The following is a 20,663-nucleotide window of genomic DNA, read 5'->3' on the forward strand; positions in this document are numbered from 1 at the left end:
GCCAGACCAGATGATTTAGGGGGCCTTATCTGGCCAGTGGACCGGGCTTTTCCCACCCCTGATAAACCCTTAACAATTAGACAAAAATTCAGGGAGGAGGCTCATTCTCTCTCCATTTGTCTGCAAATAGGCTCTCCAGTATACAGTAGACTATAAAATGCTCCACAGGTGTTCACTGTGTGAATGAATACACGAATAAACATGTACACTTATTTTATATAAGTTGATAGGTGACAGCCTATTGGAAAATTCTCTGAAGATCACTTACACAAGCTACACATGAATTCTGAAAAGCAAAGAAACATATTTAACTCTTTATTGGTGGCTACTAATTCAATGGCATGTTCATGGAGAATTTCCCACTCATAAGTAGATCTTCCTCATCTTGCAAATTAACCTTTGAGAGTCCTTACAATCAGCATCATTCCAGCCCCATGAGCCTTGTGGACTTTTATTCAGGAAAACACAACGCTCCATAGGATTATTGGGTTCACCTTGATGCCAGAATCTGAAAGGGAAAAATATGGTTGTGTCTTCAAATAGTGAGAAGGGTTAGAGACAGTGAGGTAGGAAGCTGGGGTTAAACTGTGCAAAAATCAAAGCAGAAGTGCCCAATAATTTCTTTTCCGCTTATTAGGCAGTAGTTGTTTCTTTCTCCATCTGTGTCTTTGTCATTTCCCTTGAAAACTGAGCCTACACACCACCCAGTATGGTGTCATCTTACTGCATTAAACACCTTCCCAGCAGATATCCCAGAGTCCCTTCTATTTATCCATGCCCTGACCTAGGGAACTGTCAGCCATAGGATTCCTTAATGATGACATTTTACTCTGGTCCCAAGTCTTAATGAACTTTTTTTCTTTTTCTTTTTTTTTTAACCAACTGCTTGGGAGTCTAAAGAAAGAGTTAAAATCTATGAATCTGCTCTGATGCCTGTTATCTTGGACATCTTATTTAATTTCCTTTATTTACATATCTAAAAAAATAAAGAATAGAGTAAGATTCCTATATATTTCATGCAGTTGATATAAGGATCAAAAATAGGAATGTGCTGAAACCTGTTTGGCACAGTAGATAGAATGTCGGCCTGAGGACTGAAAGGTCTCAGGTTCGATTCAGGTCAAGGGCATGTACCTTGGTTGCGGGCACACCCCCAGTAGGGAGTGTGCAGGAGGCAGCTGATCAATGATTCTCTCTCATTGATGTTTCTAACGCTCTATCCCTCTCTCTTCCTCTCTGTAAAAAATCAATAAAATATATATATTTTTTAAAAATAGGAATGTACTGCTCTGGCCGGTTTGGCTCAGTGCAGGGCCAGGTGTGTGTGGGAGGCAACCAATACATATCTCTCACATCAATGTTTCTCACTCACTATCTCTCCCTCTCCTTACCACTCTCTCTAAAAATTAATGGAAAAATACCCTCGGGTGATTATTAACAAAAATATAAAAATAAATTTAAAAAAATAATAATGTACTAAAGTACTTAACAGTTTTAAAAGACCTACACTAATATGGGATATTATAAAATTATCAGAATTTCATTCATTTGCTTTATAAGAGATAATAAATATTAACCATTGGTTATGATTTTAATTAGTATGACTATGTTTGTTTAGAGATGCAAATTTGTGGTCAATACACAGATTTTAGCCCAACTAGTGTGGCTCAGCGATTGAGCATTGACCCATGAACCAGGGTCACAATTTGATTCCCAGTCAGGGCACATGCCCAGGTTGTGAGTTCACTTGCCATTGGAGACGTGTGAGAGGCAGCCAACCGATGATTCTCTCTCATCATTGAGGTTTCTGTCCCTCTCTCCCTTGCCCTTCCTCTCTCAGAAATCAATGGAAACATATTTAAGTAGGGAAGAGGGATTTAAAAATAAAACATACAAACCTTGGTGTCAAATAGACCTGGGTTTAAGGACCATTGCACCAATGCCAGATAACATATGCTGAGTTATCTAAACTCTCTAAACTCAGCTCCTCAGCTCTACAATAAAACATAATAATCTGTGCTCCATAGGGTTCTTGTGATGATTCATGAGATAATAAATAAAATTATTTAACTTAGTGCCAAGAGTTATAAGAAGCCTGAGCTATTTTTATTTTAATATCAATACTTTGGACACTGGAAAATGCCTGATGATCAAAAGTCAGGATTCCTTTATCAAATTCTATACTCATGCGGCACTTGCATTGTATGGTGTCTGATCAACCCATTGCCATGCTCTGTTCCCCTCTGGGTCTGACAGCCCCACATAATAAGCGCTCTTTCTATCCAGTTTCCCAATGATAAAATCCTGAGGAAAGAAAGAAAAGGGGTTCTGGCCATTAGAGTACTCAGGTTGGATTGAGTTCTTTATGGCCTTAGGGAGAGAAGAAAAGGAGGGGATCCAGGAAGAGTCAGGAGGCCCTGCCCAGGAGGCTGTGCAGTATAGGATCATGGACATCCCCGGGGAGCCTGATGTTTGTCTTCATCTACTCAGACTGCTGCAACAGAAGACCACAGACAGGGGAGCTTATAAACTGCAGACACATATTTCTCACAGGTCTGGAGGCTGGAATTCCAGATCAGGGTAGGAGCATGATTGGGAAAATCCCTCTGCCTGGGTCATAGCTGGCCCCTTCTGGCTGTGTCCTCACATGATGGAAGGTCTCTTTTAAAAAGAACACTGACCTGATTTATGAGGGCTCCATCCTAATGACCTAAACACCTCCCCAAACCCCCAATTCCTAATACCATCACCTTTTGGAGTTAAAATTTCAACATGCAAATTTGGAGAAGACACACACATTGAGAACATAACAATGTTCAATACATATGGAAGTGATTTCTATCCATAAACATAATGAAGTCTCATCTTAGACTCACTCCCACTCTTTTATTCACTGAGAGCGGCTATTCTTCAAACTTATGCATGAGTAAACTTTTTGCATATTAAATCCTTTTCTTTTCACAACCTTGGAAATTTTTTTTACATATTTTATTCCACTATTTTACTTAATACTGCTTCTTTGTTAGTTAATAATTTATAGCCCAGCAGATATGGCTTAGTGGTTGAGCATCGGCCTATGAACCAGGAGGCCAAGGTTCGATTCCCAATTGGGGCACATATTCAATTTTCGGTCTCAATCCCCAGTCTGTGACATACAGGAGGCAGACAATCAATGATTCTCTCTCTTCATTGATATTTCTATCTCTCTTTCCCTCCCTCTTCTTTTCTCTGAAATCAATTATATATATGAAATAAATAAGTAATTTATAAAACATTTTCATGTTAAAATAATAAACTGATATTTCAGACTGAAATACTTTCATCTCTCCACTCAACTCCCACATATTTTATTTTAAATGCCTTCATTTATTTTGAAGGAGTTTAGTTTTATGGAAGCTGGAAGAAGGTGTGAAATGTAAAGGCTTAAGTAGCCTTTCCTACTTCATTGAAAGCCTTTTACCACAGCACCAATATGCTAACACAATGAAAGCATCCTCCTTAGCCAGGATAGGTGTACAAAACCCTGGCAGGATTGATTACTTCATTATCTGTTAGAACATACCTGCTCTTCTTTGGTGTGGATCACCAGCAGGTGAGACTTCATTGCTGCGCAGTTGTTTTTACTCTCTGTCCAGTTTCTGGTGTCAGTAGAAATAAAGTAGCAGTTCAAACTAAATGGCTCCCACTTCTTTGGGCAGCAGCTCCAATCTTTCTCTGTATTAACAGAAGACCATGTAGGTGCAATATAAGAAAAGTAATTTACAAAGTGTATAATACAATTGAGATCAAGGGGAACCTCATGAAAACCAAGTCAGACTAGGAAAGACAAATACCATATGATTTCATTTACATGTGGAACCTAAAGAACAAAATAATAATAATAATAAAAATAGAAACTTACTCATAGATACAAAGAACAGACTGGAAGTTACCAGAAGGGAAGGGGATTGCTGGGGGTGGGGGGAGGGGCGTGGAGAGGGCTAGTGGAAAAGATGAAGGAATTAAGTATTATAAATAAAGTTATAAAATTATCCTGTGGATATAAAATACAGGATAGTGAATAGGATTAATTATCATACTTAATAATAGAGAAACATGTAAATTGACCCTACCTTTGCTACGCCCACAGCCAATCAGAGTGCGTATGCAAATTAACCCAACAGAGATGATGGTTAATGTGCATACAGATCTGGTTCTGTGTTGGGAGCCATCAGAGTTGAGACAAGCAACTCCGTCTTAAGAAAATACAACTCCATCTTAGAATTAAGTTCCTTCAAGCAGAAGTTATGCGGTGCCCTGTGGGTTTGGCCAGAAGCTAAAGATTAACCTGCCGCTTAGCACATCTTGCTCCGGAGGATCTCTGCAACTCCCCTTCCTGATCCTCCCCCATAGCTAGCCGGGCCTTGGAATGTTACACCTTGGAATGTTACACCGCCCTGGCAGTTAGCCAATCCTGTGTTGCCAGGTACCTTACCACCTTGTCACTCAGTGCCTAAACCAATTATACACTGTCAAAGATCCCACTGCGTAGGCAACCCTGCCCCCCTTTGTTCCTGCTGTATATATACTGTTGTTCCAAAAATAAAGTTTGAGGTTTGATCAGAACTTTGTCTTGCCTCCATTCCTCCGTGCCCCTGTCCCTTCTTTTCATCCTCCACAGGTCCTCCCTCTCCCCACCTTGTTGTGCCCCGCGGGCTGGGGCAGTTCTGGGGAACCTCCTCTGCACCCAGGTAACTCCCAGCCAGCCATCAGGCAGAGGCTATGGAAGTGGTCAAGCCTGCGATTGGAGGTGCTGGTGGAACTGCTTCCCAAGCCTAAAGCCTGCGGTGGAGGCTTTAAGCTTGGGGAGGTGCTGGGAGAAACCCTTCCAAAGCCTAAATAAAATAAACAACTTCCACACAACAAAGATAAATCTGAGGTAAAATGGTGAAAAGAGAAATCAGGCACATCAAAATGCATATCATGCCATACATTAATATGATTTTTAAAAGTAAAATTGAACTCTATGCATGTTTAATTCAGTAGTGATGTAAAAAATAAATAAATAAATAAAATAAAATAAAAATTAAAAAAGGCAAGGAAAGGGGAAACCAAGATGGGGGCGAAGTTAAACACCTAAACTGATGCCTTACACAACAATTTTAAAACTACAACTAAAAGGCAAGACATCTATCACCCAGAACCACAGGAAAGTTGGCCGAGTGGAAGTTCTACAACTAGAAGGAAAGAGAAAAGAGCATTGAGACGTGCACAAGCACTGAAAAGCGGAGGTACAGAGGCACACAAATCAGACTGGCAGCAGGCAATTGGGTCTGCTGCTTTTTTCAACCTGAAGGGAGACAAGTTCCTGATTACTCTGAATTCCATTTTCTGGGGAGATGCTGGGGACCCAAACTCCTATGGGAGAAGCTGGACTGTCTGCCATCGGGTCGGAAAGTGAGAGTGGCTTTCTGACAGAGCTGTGCCCAGCAATCATTGTTTAGTGCGCTGGAGCTCGGGAAGAGGGGATTTGGAAATGCAGAGACGCAGAGATGGCTGACTGGCAGCCATCACTATTTGCCATGCCCTAGCCTAGTGACTCCCTGAGACCCCACCCTGTACAATCTACAAACCCACCCAAGCTCCACTCAGCGGCTTTTGCATATAAATGGCCTGCCCTATCGCAGCTTAACATAACAAACTGAAGCTCTGGTCAGACAGTTCCAAAACCCCAAGCAAAGAGGAGAAAACTGTACTTTTCACTGTAGCTCCTGCTGGGTGGCCTCAGACAGTAGCTGACCTGCACTCCATTGGAGATCCAGAAGCTAGTATATCTAGTGGTCAGTGTGAGACAACACCAGATTTCAACTCCTCACATCCATAAGGGATACAGTCAGGGGACAGACTCAGTGAGCACCAAAGCCCCACTGAAGCAAGTCTTGCCTCATAAGGGTGTCTCTAGCATAGAAGTTCTCCCATCATAGATGCAGCAGTTCCTCACAGGCAATTGGCCTAGAGGGCAATTCCTCCCAGTGGCACCAACAACAATCAAGACTTAACTACAACAAGGTTGTACACACAGTCCACAAAGGGGTGCACCAAGAGTGTCCACCTCAGGTAACTGCGAGGCCAACCCACTGGGCCATATAGGACATCTAGCACACAAAGCCAACCTCCCAGCTAAGGGAACCAGTGAAAATGCGGAGGGGGGGAAAAACACACAAAAACAGATCACAAACTCAAGAAATGGAGAAAACAAATGACTGGATAGAGTTCAAAACCACTGTTATAAAATTTTTCAAGAATTTCCTAGAAAAGGCCAATAAATTTAGTGAGACCCTCGAGGATATAAAAAAGGACCAATTAGAAATTAAACATACACTGACTGAAATAAAAAATATTATAGAGACCTAACAGCAGACTAGAAGAATGCAAAAATCAACTAAAAGATTTGAAATACAAAGAAGAAGAAAAACACTTAACTGGGAAAGAAAAAATAAAAAAGAATCCAAAAGTTGAAAATAGTATAAGAAGCCTTTGGGACAACTTTAAGCATACCAACATCACAGTGGGGAGGGGAGGAAGATCGGGGGGGAGATAATAGATCAACCGAAGGACTTGCATACATGCATCTAAGTACAACCAATGGACATAAAACTCTGGGGAGGGAGGGTATGTATGGGAGAGAGGGTAGGGGGCAAAAAAAAAATCAATAAAATATATATTTTTTTTAATTTAAAAAGACAAAAAATAAATAAATAAAAAAATAAAAATAAAGTACATTACAGTGAACTGTAAGGCTTTCCAAAGCTGCTCAATTTGCTTATTTCTCTCTTTCAAGCCTTGTGTGACACACATATAAAGTTCTAGGCTTCTTTAAGTAAATAAAAGAGGTTTCATACACTGAAAAATAAAATTAAATTAAAAAATAAAAATAAATAAAAAATAAAACTTTATTTATGGATACTGAATTTTTAATTTCATGTAATTGTTATGTCATGAAATACTATTCTTTGTAAAATTTTTCCAGCCCTTAAAAACTAAAAGCTATCATTAGCCTGCAGGCAGTAGGAAAATGGAGTGGATTTTGCTCTCAGGACAGAGTTTGCTAACCCCTAATTTAGAGCAATTAAAATGTATAGATTGCAATTTAAAAATATTCATATCAAAATTTTTATGTTGGTCAAAAGGACAGCGATTGAGTAAATTTGAGCACATTTATGACATTTTCTTGCAGCTAATTAAAATAATAAAAGACTATGTAGCAATATGAAAATACTATGATAAATACCAACTTGAATAAAGCAGACTCAAAAATTATGTCTACTCTGATTATAATTATGTTAAATGAAATGTGAATAAATTATGTGCAAATTATGTATGCACAGAATTGAAAGAAAAAAAAAGCATACCAACATCAGAATTATGGGAGTGCCTGAAGAAAAGAGAGAACAAGATATCAAAAACATATTTGAAGAAATAGTGACTGAAAACTTTCCCCACCTGGTAAAAGAAATAGACTTATAAGTCCAGAAAGTACAAAGAACCCCAAACAAAAGGAATCTATAGAGGACCACACCAAGACATATTATAATTAAAATGCCAAGAGCAAAAGACAAAGAGAGAATATTAAAAGCAGCAAGAGAAAAACAATTAATTACCTACAAGGCAGCAACCATACGATTGTCAGCTGATTTCTCAACAGAAACAATGCAGGCCAGATGGAAATGGCAAGGAATATTCAAAGTGATAAACAGCAAGAATCTACAACCAAGATTACTCTACCCAGCAAAGTTATCCTTCAGAATTGAAGGTCAGGTAAAGAGCTTCACAGATAAGAAAAAGCTAAAGGAGTTCATCACCACCAAACCAGGATTATATAAAATGCTGAAAGGTGTTCTTTAAGAAGAGGAAGAAGAAGAAAAAAAGTAAAGATAAAGATTATGAAGAACAAATACATATCTATCAACAGGTGACTCTAAAAATAAAGTAAATTAAAAATCTGAGGAACAGAATAAACTGGTGAATATAATAGAATCAGGAGCATAGAATGGAGTGCATGGATAATTATCAGGGGGGAGCTGGCTGTGGGGGTGCAAGAAGACACTGGACAAAAATCATATACCTATGGATGAGGACAGTGGAGGGGAGGTAAGGGCAGAGGGTGGGGCGGGAACCAGGTGGAAGGAAGTTGCGGGGGGGGGGGGGGAGGAGAAACAATTGTAATAATCTGAAAAATAAAGATTTATTATATTTTTTTAAAAAGAAATATTGTTAAAACAAACAAACAAGCAAAACAAAACAAGAAAAAAATGGAACTGCCTCATGACCCAGCAACTCCACTTCTGGGAATTTATCCAAAGAAACCCAAAACACTAATTCAAAACAATAGATGCACCTCTATGTTCGTTGCAGCATTAGCCAATATCCTGAAGCAGCCCAAGTGTCCATCAGTAAAGTGGATAAAACAGCTATGTACATTTATACAGTTTTAAAGTGAGGACAGTCTCATCTTCATTCATGGTCCAACATCAAAATTGGCCAGTAATAAAACGGTTACTTGGGATGTAGATAAATATTATTAATTAGAAAACTTAAATACCAAAAGATAATTTTTAAATTTTATAAAAGTAAGAATAATTTGAAAGCAGAATTTTTATGAAATATTTCCACATGAGGCTTGAGCAAATTTTGTGGATGTTGGTAGCATTTGTCTGGAAGTCTGGAAAAGGAATTGTTTTTTAGGGAAAATCTAGAGTCTGATATGAGCATGTAAGTTGAGATATATTTAAAAAAAAAAAAAAAAAAAAAAAAACAAGAATAAACCAATCTTGAGCTCCCCCCGCCCCGTGGACCTCTGAGGAAAGGGACAGTCTGGTTGAGAATTACAGTGCATGCCCTGGCCAGTATGGCTCAGTTGGTTGGAATGTTATCTTGTGCACATCAAGGTTGTGAGTTTGATTCCCAGTCAAGACATATATTCAGGTTGTGGGTTTGATCTCTGGTTGAGGAGTGTGGAGGAAGCAATCAGTCAATGTTTGTCACATTGATGTTTCTCACTGTTTCTTCCTCTTTCCTTTCCTCCCTCCCTCCCTCTTTCCTTCTCTCTCTCCCTCTCTACCTCCCTCCCTCTGCCTAAAATCCATTTTTTTTAATAATTGGGCCCTAGCCAGTTTGGCTCAGTGGATAGAGCATCCACCTATGGACTAAGGGTCCCAGGTTCAAATCCAGTCAAGGGCATGTACCTTGATTGTGGGCAAGTGGGAAGTGTGCAGAAGGCAGTTGGTTGATGTTTCTCTCTCATCAATGTTTCTAACTCTCTATCCCTCTCCCTTCCTCCTGGTTAAAAAAAAAATCAATAAAATATATTATTAAAAAAATAATAATAATTGCAACACCTTACCTGTCATGCTCGTTCCTTCACTAAAGCAGCTTAAACCTGAATTGTATGTGCGTAGTTCAGACAGCCTTTTGTCACTTTTGCCATGTATAAAATGAAAATTCACTGTAAAGAGAGAAAGATTAGTATCCATCCATTCTTTTACTATAGAGCTTAAATTCCATCAAAGTGGGCTTATTTCCAACTACCATCACAGTCTTCTCTCTATGAAAGCCCAGTAAAGGCAGTGCTAAATTACTGGTTTCTTATATTCAGTTGTTACATAAGCCTACACATTATATTTGCTCTTCCCTCATTGAAATTTAAAGTCTGTATTCTAGGACAGATATTCTAATTCTTTTCTATATCAGTGAATTAAAAGCACATAGGACATAATGACCTACAGATATTTGTTGGCCAATTAGCTGTCTACTTCTCCTTAATTTTAATAATCCTGAGGCAAGTTTGGAGGTTATTTTGATATTTTCTAAAATTTCTGAATTCTGGTAGATAAACATAAGTGGTAAATAGAAACCTAGGGGGACCTTTAAACAGCAACATTTTAAATATCTTAAATGAGCATTAAGTTTTATGGTCAAGGGTGTGCATATTGAACAAAACCTGTTCTCCCCCCTGGCCAGCATGGCTAGTGGTTGAGCATAGACCTATGGAACAGGAGGTCATGGTTCCATTCCCCGGCAGGGCACATGCCCAAGTTGCAGACTCAGTCCCCGGAGTGGGTCATGCAGGAGTCAGCCAATCAATGATTCTCTCTCATCATTAATCTCTCTCTCTCTCTCTCTCTCTCTCTCTCTCTCTCTCTCTCTCTCTCTCTCTTTCTCTCTCTCTCTTCTTCCTACTCCTTCTTTGTAGTTTCTTCCTCTTTCCTTTCCTTTCCTTCTTTGGAATCAATAAAAAATAAATTAATAATATTAAAAAAGACCTCTTCTCTCTTGGATCCTGAATTTATTCTTGACTCATTTCTGCCTTGACCTTCTACTTCTGAAGCTCACTACTGGGAAACCTTTCTACCTTCCTCTTAGCCTATGTCCAGGAGACAGGAATATCTGCTTTCTCTTGATAAAAATAAAATATCTTTTCTTGAGCCTCTTCCTCTCTTGCTCTTGACCATAAAAATAAAGCAGATTTTAACTTCGGTGATAATTATTTGTGTTTTAATAAACACTATGAGATTTCTTTATCTCAAAGAAACTTCAAATGGGCCCATTTGACATAAAATCAGTTTCAGTTCCAGGCTATACAATAACTATTTTTAATCACCTTATCAGTGAATAGAGAAGCAAACTGTACATTAGAAAGAAAAAAGTATTTGAGATTTCTCACAAAGTGTACCTGAAATATTTATTTGGAAACAAATAAAACAGTAAATAAATATTGTATTCCTCTACATCTCTATTATTTCATTTGAATACTTTTTCTCATGTTGGAAAAGACTCTCACATGAAAATCAAAAACCATACTCTAAAGTATCATGATTGTCAAAGCAATTATAGTTACATTACAATAGAGGACTTTGTCACTAGAGAACACTTGACCACTATGGAACCCAGTAGTGACAGATAGGGTCTTAGAATATGGCTACTACTAACACACATTCAAATATGAAGTTATCATTGAGGAAATGCTAATAAAACCAAATGAAGTAAATCTGGAAGAAAAGTTAATAATCAAGAAAGTCATAAATTGTATAAAAATGTTATTGATTTTAGAATATGGATATTGTATTTCACTACATGACCAATCTTTTTATCAGTTCTAGTTATTTATTCACAGATTTTCTTGGATTTCTTTTATATTGACAATCATATCATGTAAAATAAAGGGAAGATTCATCTCTTCCTTTTCAATACATAAAAAATAATTAAAAACAAGGCAAATATCCCTGATGAACATTGATGCTAAAGTCGTCAACAAAATATTAACAAACTGAATCCAGCACTACATTGAAAAGATCATGCATTGTAATCAAGTGGGATTAATCCTAGGATGAAAGGTTAGTATAATATTCACAAATCAATAAACATGATATATAATATAAACAGAATGAGGGATATAATTCACATGATCATTTCAATACAGACAGTAAAAGCACATGATAAAATCCATCATGCATTTAGGATAAAAATTCACAGCAAAGTGGGAATAGAGGGATCATACCTTAACATAATAAAGGCAAAATATGACAAACCTACTGCCAACATTATACACAACAAGCAAAAACTAAAAGTGTTATCTTTAAAGTCAAGAACAAGATGGGAATGTCAGCTTTCACCACCCTAATTCAACATTGAGGCCCAGTGCATGAAATTCCTGCAATCGGAGTGGGGGGGAGGGTTCCTCAGCTCAGCCTGCACCCTCTCACAGTCCAGGAGCCCTTGGGGGATGTACAACTGCCAATTTAGGTCCACTCCTCATGGCCTAAGCCACATGTGTCAAACACAAGGCCCGCGGGCCAAATCCGTCCCGCCAGGCCTTGCAATGTGGCCTGCACCGCGCTGTCATCACTGCACTCCGCTGTGTTTCCACCACAATGACAGTTTATGACTGTTCAGTAAACCATTCGGCCCGCGATTTAGGCTGGATTTTAGATTTTGGCCCCTTCTCTGATTGAGTTCGACACCCCTAGGAGCTGACAATTGGACATTCTTAGCGCTGCTGTGGAGGTGGAACAGACTTCTGCCTCCACCACTGGACTCACCAGCCATGAACCTGGCTTAGGGCTTCTGGCTGAGCAGTACTACGCACTGACCACAAGGGGGCAGTTTCTGTGTTGAGCAGCTGCCCCCTCATAGACAGTATGTGTCATAGCAAGCAGTTGTTCTGCTGTTGGTCGATTTGCATATTAGCCTTTTATTATATAGGATAGCACTAGAAGTACTAACCAGATAAAAAGCAATAAAAGGCATGAATATTGGAAAAGAGAAAGAAAAACTGTCATTATTCACAGATGACATAGTATTGTATATAGAAAACCCTAAGCCTCCACCAAAACCAAACAAACCAATAAACAAAAGAACACTGGATATAATAAATGAATTCAGCAAAGTAGCAGGATACAAATTCAATATTCAGAAATTGGTGGCATTTTATACCCCAGTAATGAACTATCAGAAAGAGGAATTAAGAAACAATTCCATTTGCTATTGCAACAAACACCACCACCAAAAAAAAAATAAGGTTCCTAAGAATCACTTTAACCAAGGAGGTAAACTATCTGTACAAGAAAAATTATAAGATACTGAAGGAAAAAAACCGAGGAAGAAACAAATAAGTAGAAGAATATACCGTATTGATGGATAGACAGAATTAACATCATTAAAATGTCCATACTGCTTAAATCAATCAATAGATTAAATGTAATTCTTATTAAAATACCAATGGCATATCTTACAAATCTAAAACAAATATTCCAAAATTTTATATGGAACCACAAAAGACCTTGAATAGCCTCAGCAAGCTTAAGAAAAACAAAGCTGGAGGTATCACAATATCTAATATGAAACTGTACTATAAGGTCATAAATAATCAAAACAGCATGGTATTGGCAAAGGAACAAGCATATAAATTAATGGAACTAAACAGAGAGCTCAGCCCTAGCTGGTTTGGCTCACTAGATAGAGCCTCAGCCAGTTTGGCTCAGTGGATAGAGCATCAGCCTGGGGACTGAATGTCCCAGGTTTGATTCTGGTCGAGGGCATGTACCTCGCTTTCAGGCTCCTCCTTTCCTGGGCCTCAGCTGCAGAAGGCAACCAACTGACATGTTTCTCTCACATTGATATTTCTCTCTGTCTTTCCCTCTCTCTAAAAATCAATGGAAAATATATTCTTGGGTAAGGATTAAGAAAGAGGAGGAGGCCCAGGTATAAACCCATGCATGACTAATTAATATCTTATTAAGGAGGCAAGAATATACAATGGATAAAGATAGTCTCTTTAATAAATGAGTGCTGGGGAAATTGGACAAATACATGAAAAAAGAAAAAGAAACTAGAGCATCAGCTTACACCATACAAAAAAAAAACAAACTCAAAATGGATTAAAGAGTGAAATATAGGTCGTGAAACCATAAAAATCCTAGAAGAAAACATAAGTAGTAAAGTCTCAGACATCTTACATAGCAATATTTTTTCTGACATATCTCCTGGGACAAGGGAAACAAAGGAAAAAATAAACAAATGAGACTACCTCAAACTAAAAACCTTCTACACAGAAAACCTTCTACAACAAAATGAAAAGGGACCCCACTGTATGAGAAAATAAATTCTCCAATGATACATCTGATAAGGGGTTAACTTCCAAAATATATAAAGAATGTATACAACTCAACACCAAAAACCCAATTTAAAAATGGGCAAAGGACCTGAATAAAACTTTCTCCCAGGAGGACATACAATGGCCAATAAACATGAAAAGATGTTTAATGTCACTGATCATCAGAGATGAAGATTAAAATGACAATGAGATATCACCTCATGTCTGTCAGAATGGCTTTCATCTATAAATCAACAAACAACAATTGCTGGCAGTAATGTGGAGAAAAGGGAACCCTAGTACGTTGTTAGTGGGAATGCAGACTGGTATACTCATTGTGGAAAACAGCATGTTGTTATTTCAAAAATTTAAAAAAGGAACTACCTCTTGACTCAGTGATACCACTTGGAATATATCTGAAGAAATATATTTAATTTGAAAGAATATATGCACCCCTATGTTTGTTGCAGTGTAATTTACAATATCCAAGATCTGGAGACACCCCAAGTGCCCATAAGTATATGAATGAACAAAAAAAGCTGTGGTACATTTACACAATGGAATACAACTCAGCTGTAAAAAGGCAGAAAATTTACCATTTGTGACAGCAGGGAGGACCTGAAGGTTATTATGCTAAGTGAAATGACTATATCAGAGAAAGACAAACACCATATGATCTCACTTATATGCGAAATCTGATAAAGAAAGTAAGTTATAAACAAAATAGAAACAGAAGCATAGGACTATGGAACAGCTGTCAGGGGGGAGATGATGAGGGTGTAGGTGAGAAATTGAAAGGATTAAGCAAAAAAGATATATATATATATATATATATATATATATATATATATATATATATATATATATAACACAGAGACACAGACGACAGTATGGTTAAGAGAGGTATAAGTAGGCCAATAGAAGATAAATGGGGATGGAAAGAGACCTTACTTTGGCCCATGATGCAGTATGCAGATGGTATTTTATTACCTTGTATACTTGAAACCTATATGATTTAATTAACAGTCACCCAAAGAAATTCAATTAAAAAAAGTTAAAAGTTGTCGGTTTGTTGTTTTTTATAATAAGAAAAGAAAAGCATGGCATTCTAAGTAAAACCTAACATATCAATGGAGGAAAGGCAAACACACCCTAATAAATCTCTATGAAACATGAAAGGGAAAGCAATCAAGAGAAGTGGCACCTCAGTGAAGAACTTACCCACACGGCTCACAGTAAAGCAAGCACTGAGGAATGCTATGGAAATCACAGCAACAGACCAGGCCCTCACTTGAAACCACCATATTCCGTTTTCTGTCAGAGAGGCAAGACAAAAGCAATTACCAAGGGGACACGAGGCCAGCATTTCTAAAAGTTACAGCATAAGAAAACCAAAGGACCTCAGAGTAATTAAACTTGAAGCAAGAAGAGAGTCTAAAAATTCCCTCAGAATGTATAACCAGAAGCTCAGAAGTCCTAAGCAGGCTAGGCAAAACTCAACCTCAACCAACTGTAATTTTCATTTTATTATTCTTTCTTATTAAATACTACATTTATCCATTGATTTCCCCATATTTCTTAAAACATTATTTTTCTCCCCTTTTAATTCTCATAACACTGTATTAATATTTGGTTTCTTATTCTTTCAAGTACTTCTAGCTCTGAGGAATTTTTATTTCTTTCAACTTCTCAAAAATCTATGATGTTAGTCCAAACTTTATCTCTTCAGTCTGTCTGTTACCTACCTCTTCTCCAGATGACTCATAATCTCATCATATACTTCTTTCCTCCTTGAAAGTGATAAAGGAATGCTCACCTCTATTTTGAGGTTGCCCTTCTTGCACCATTGTGTGAGTCAGAGGACTCCCTGTGTTCAAAAGCTCCTGGAGCCTCTTGGATCTCTCTTACAGAAGGTGTTATCCGAAGACTTGCCTTCATTCAAATAGGTCAGAGCACAGAAACAAGCAGTTAAACACTCAGATGAGGCTAAGAGATTTTCAAAATAAAGGGTCTTGAAAAGAAGAAGTTGTGGTTTGGATTAAAGATTCTGGTATTTTTTTCAATACTGGGATGAATAAAAGAGGAAATTGAGAAACATACCCAAAACTACTTATGAAAATTTAGACAAGAATATTCAAATCATTTGTTCTGTTACTAGTATGAAATGTCTTTCCCTAATTCTTATGCATTCTGACATGGGAAAGGAAAAATTTCATATGCCCTAACAGCAATTACTTACAGGCCTTAATTAAATTAAGTGCTCCCTAACCAACCTTTACATTTTGCACAGTATCTTAGGAAATGAGCAAAAGTCTAGTCTAATTAAATGGATATGGTTTGATCATCATTAAATATGGTAAATTACAAAAAGGCCTATGGAAATTTTATAGGAACATTGTAGCAAAATGGGAGATTCTGGAATCTAGTTGCATTGACAAATATTTTTATTACATCAAGACCAATATTAGGCAGAAGTTAGTGATATTTATAATCTGCTGGATTAGATGCAATTAGAAGTTATATAATATCAAAGGCAGGCTTCCTGAATTCCTTGTTGTTAATCTGAAATGTAGACCCTTCTTCCTACTAACATCACAAACATTCTCACATGAGCAGTCTTGAACACAAAATATCTGCTATGAATATAGGAATATTGAACCCAACATGGTTTCCACTCAACTTGGTTTAAGTGATAGAAAAGTTCTACAGATAATGATAAAATGACATTGAGAATAGGAATGAAAACTTGGAAAATTGATTTGAGAGGCAACAAATCATAAGAGGAGTAGAACAGTGATTGTTAACATCATCATCTGTTTTTAGTTTTCTTTAGAAACAAAGAAAAACAACCCACGATTGGATCACTTGGTGGTCCAGGAAAAGAAAACACTCTCCTTAGCTATATATAGAAAAGGGAAGTTAAAGACTTCCGATTCCTTACTCATCTCCAATACAGTCTCTCCTAATCATGTAATCATCTTGACCATTTGCAATCCTGTGCCCCATTTTCTTTGCTTTTTTCCATTCCTCTGTGCCATATATATTTCTAGATTGCTGCTGGCAAACTGCTGCATGGTAGTAGCAAAATCAGAAAAGACCAATACATCAAAATATAAAATAAGACAAATATTCATAGGAAGAATGGTAAATTGTAACAAAAGACAAACTCTGAATAGATTCAGGTTAGATATACAAATAGATTTAGGATATTTGAGTCTACTTAAAAAGTATTGCAACCAGTAGAAATAAAGAAGACAGTAACTAGTATTGATCGAATATAAAATCATATACTAATAGAGTCAAAGCAAATGTTCTGTTTTGCCTTGAACACTTTTAAAGGGGCTAAGATTGGTGAATCGGCAATTGGAATTAAATTCCTTTCTAAGAAAGCAGCATTGGGTTGCTCTATTAAAAATTAGTGTTTGTGCAATAAACTGAAAGAAAGAAATTCCTAGAAACATACAATCTTTTAAAACTGAATCAAGAAAAAAATTGAACAAACCGTTACAACCAACAAAACTGAAGCATTAAACTTCATACTGTACCATTCAATGATATAAAATTCCGGAAAAGGCAAGAAAAGAGATCAATGGTTGCATGGTGAGGTGTGAGGAGATCAATTAGCAGAGCACAGATGATTTTTAGTGCAGTGCAAATACTCTGTATGATATTATAAATTTGGGTACACGTCATGAAACATTTGTCCAAACTAACTTGTATAACATTAAGAGTGAAGCCTAATGTAAACTATGGACTTTGGGTCCTTTTGACATGTCCATGTAGATTCATCCTTTGTGAAAAAATATAGCATTCTGGTGAGTGCTGTTGATAAAGGGAGAGGTTATGCATGTGTGGGGCAAGGACCATATGGGAACACTCTGTATCTCTCCATTTGCTTATAAACATAAATGCTCTAAAAATAGTTTTTAAAAAAAAACAATAAGCTATAATAATTAGTTATAGCTAATTATAAATAATAATTAGCTATATCTAATTATTAAAAATTTGTAGCTATAGTAATTTCACACAAAGCAGACCTCAGAGCAAGAAACCTAACCGGGATAAAGACAGGCATTCCATAATGATAAAGAAGTAGATATTCCAAGAAACTATAACAACCTTTAATGTAAATGTACCTGACAAAGACCCCGAATAGCTGCAGCAACCTTGAGAAAGAAGAGCAAAGTTGGAGGGATCATAAGGCCAAATATCAAGCTATACTGCAAAACCACTGTCCTCAAAACTGCCTGGTACTGGCACAAGAACAGACATATAGGCCAATGGAAGAGGACACAGAACCCAGAAATTGACATAAGCTATAATGGTCACTTACTATTTGACAAAGGAGGCAAGAGTACACAGTGGAAGCAAGACAGTATCTTCAATAAATGGTGCTGGGAAAACTGGTCAGATACATGCAAAAAAAATGAAACTAGACCACCATCTTACACCAGACACAAAAATAAACTTAAAATGGATAAAGGACTTTAATGTAAGGTGGGAAACCATAAAAATCTTAGAAAAATCCATAGGCAGCAAAATATCAGGAATTTATCAAAGCAATATCTTTACTGACACCACTCCTAGGGCAATGGGAACTAAGGAGAAAATAAACTAATAGGACTACATTAAAATAAGAAGCTTCTGCATAGTAAAAGAAACCATCAACAAAAACAACAAGAAAGCCAACTACATGGAAGAACATATTTGCCAATGTTATCTCTGGTAAGTGTTTAATCTCCAAAATTTAAAGGGAACTCATACAACTTAACAAAAAAAAAGAGAAACAATCAATCAAAAAATGGGCAAAGGACCTAAATAGACACTTTTTGAAAGAGGACATGCAGAAGGCCAAGGGACATATAAAAACATGCTCAAAGTCACTAATCATCTGAGAGATACAAATCAAAACAACAATGAGGTACCATCTCATACCTGTCAGAATGGCTATCATCAACAAATCAACAAACGACAAGTGCTGGTGAGGATGGGGAGAAAAAGAAACCCTCTCGTACTGCTGGTGGGAATGCAGACTGGTGCAGCCACTGTGGAGAACAGTATGGCGTTTCCTCAAAACATTAAAAATGGAACTCCCATTTGACCCACTAATCCCACTTCTGAGAATATATCCCAAGAAACCAGAAAACCCAATCAGAAAGGATATATGCACCCCTATGTTCAATTTACAATAGCTAAGATTTGGAAACAACCTAAGTGCCCATCAGCAGATGACTGGATTATAAAATATTGTTACATCCACACAATGGAATACTACGCTGCTGTAAAAAAGAAGAAACTCTGACCATTTGCAATAGCATGGATGGACCTGGAGAAAATTATGCTAAGTGAAATAAGCCAGTTAGAGAAAGATAAATATTACATGATCTTACTCATTTTTGGAATATAATGAAGAACATAATCTGATGAACAAAAATAGACTCAAAGACACAGAAGCATCGAACAGACTGGCCAACCTCAGAGGGAAGGTAGGAGATGGGGTTCAGGGTAAGAGATCAACCAAAGGTCTTGCATATATGCATATAAGCATAACCAATGAACACAAACAGTAGGGGGTTGAGGGCATGGGCTGGGGAGATGTCACTGGGGGGAAAGGAGATACACAGAATACTTTAAAAAATAAAATTTTTAAAAAAATAACTCAATTGAGATATAGGCAAGCAATGAGTGGTAAATATAATTAACTACACTATTAAATCAAGAAAATTATAGGCCACATGGAGATAGTCATAGAGAAAATCAGCTTTATTATGATCAATTATAATTGCTATAATAAAGCCTGAATTGCAGGCCTCATTATAAATATTATATATTTTATATTGTTTTAGAAAGAAAATTGTGTGTAAGAACTTTAGTAAAAAGGGAGACACAAATATTCTAGGAGTCATTTTGAGTGGCAATCCATACATGGAAATTATAGAACTTAAAGAAAAAAATACCAGAAAACCTAATGAATACAAACCTATGTCAACTCACCAGTGTTAACCTAAAAATAAACGGTCAAAGTGAGGAGCAAAAAGCATTTTTGGGGATCCAAAGGCTATTCTGGAAGCACTGATGGATTCAGGAAGACACTTCATGTTCTTAGTAGGAGTTTATGGCAAGGAGTATTTGAGAAAGTAATAGGAACAAATGTATAGATAGAAGCAAGGGGCTGCTATAGGTGCAGACACAATAACATATTGATGCTAATTCTAAAGAATTCCTTTAATTTTCAGTCAGGAGTCATTATATCAGCTTTCTTTGTTGTTGTTTTGGGTTGTGTTGTTGTTAAGAGTTGTTTGAGATACAGTGCTATTTTAGGCCCAGTCCAAATGTTATTTTGCAAGTTTTAATATTCCAAAGGTTTGAGAAGACCTGAAAGGCAGTTTCAATGGGGTGGCAGCTGTGACTCCATTTTAAAGTTGCTTCGTTTTTACACCAGTAATGACTTCTAATTCTCTAATTGTGAATATCCAATGCTCAATCTCTGGTTATGCTGTGCCTGCGCTCTGATATTAAATGACAGTTCAAGTCCAAACAGAGAATGTGAAGAAGCACAGGAGCCTACTGGGCCAAAGCTGAGACTTATCTGCCATTGATGTGCATTATATTCCAAATGATATGTAATATGCTTTTAGTGAAAATAATGAATCTCTCTGAGAGAAATGGAATGGAATGGTTGGTACTATTTTGCTTTTGAGCAGCCCATCCGAAAGTAAACAATTAATATACTAATTAGACCGGACAGTGGAACGCCTGTCCAAATCACCTTTTGGATGAGGCTGGGGATGCAAGGGCTGAGGTAGCTGGGGGCTGTGAGGGTCGAGGCAGCCAGGGCTGTTGTGGCTGAGCCCCTTGCAGGAATTTCATGCATCGGGCCTCTAGTAAAGAGATAAATCCAGATAAATGGAGGAGCCATATCATATCAGTTTGTAACTCAGGGGTGGGGTGGGGATCTTTTTTCTGCCAATAGCCATGTGGATATTTATAACATAATTCTTGGGCCATACAAAATTATCACCTTAACAATAAG

General features: G+C 37.3%; 1 protein-coding gene across 3 annotated transcripts; it reads right to left on the bottom strand.

Annotated features, from left to right (window-relative positions):
* Positions 1-295: 295 nt before the first annotated feature.
* On the bottom strand, positions 296-16,938 carry LOC118730444 (C-type lectin domain family 4 member C-like). Of its 3 annotated transcripts, XM_036458444.2 has the most exons (5): positions 15,447-16,938; positions 14,852-14,944; positions 9,383-9,484; positions 3,563-3,714; positions 1,802-2,304 (listed from the first exon to the last, which is right to left on the bottom strand). In XM_036458444.2, the coding sequence occupies exons 1-5, from the start codon at positions 15,475-15,477 to the stop codon at positions 2,185-2,187; spliced, it is 498 nt and encodes a 165-aa protein (XP_036314337.1). In that variant the 5' UTR covers positions 15,478-16,938; the 3' UTR covers positions 1,802-2,184. The 3 variants fall into 3 exon arrangements, with proteins under 3 accessions (XP_045443671.1, XP_036314337.1, XP_045443670.1); XM_045587715.1 differs by lacking the exons at positions 1,802-2,304; positions 15,447-16,938 and adding an exon at positions 296-508 and having other exon boundaries at positions 14,852-15,435; XM_045587714.1 differs by lacking the exon at positions 15,447-16,938 and having other exon boundaries at positions 14,852-15,431.
* Positions 16,939-20,663: the final 3,725 nt, after the last annotated feature.

Source organism: Pipistrellus kuhlii, unplaced genomic scaffold, assembly GCF_014108245.1.
Source record: "Pipistrellus kuhlii isolate mPipKuh1 unplaced genomic scaffold, mPipKuh1.p scaffold_m20_p_3, whole genome shotgun sequence".
Lineage (NCBI taxonomy): Eukaryota > Metazoa > Chordata > Mammalia > Chiroptera > Vespertilionidae > Pipistrellus > Pipistrellus kuhlii.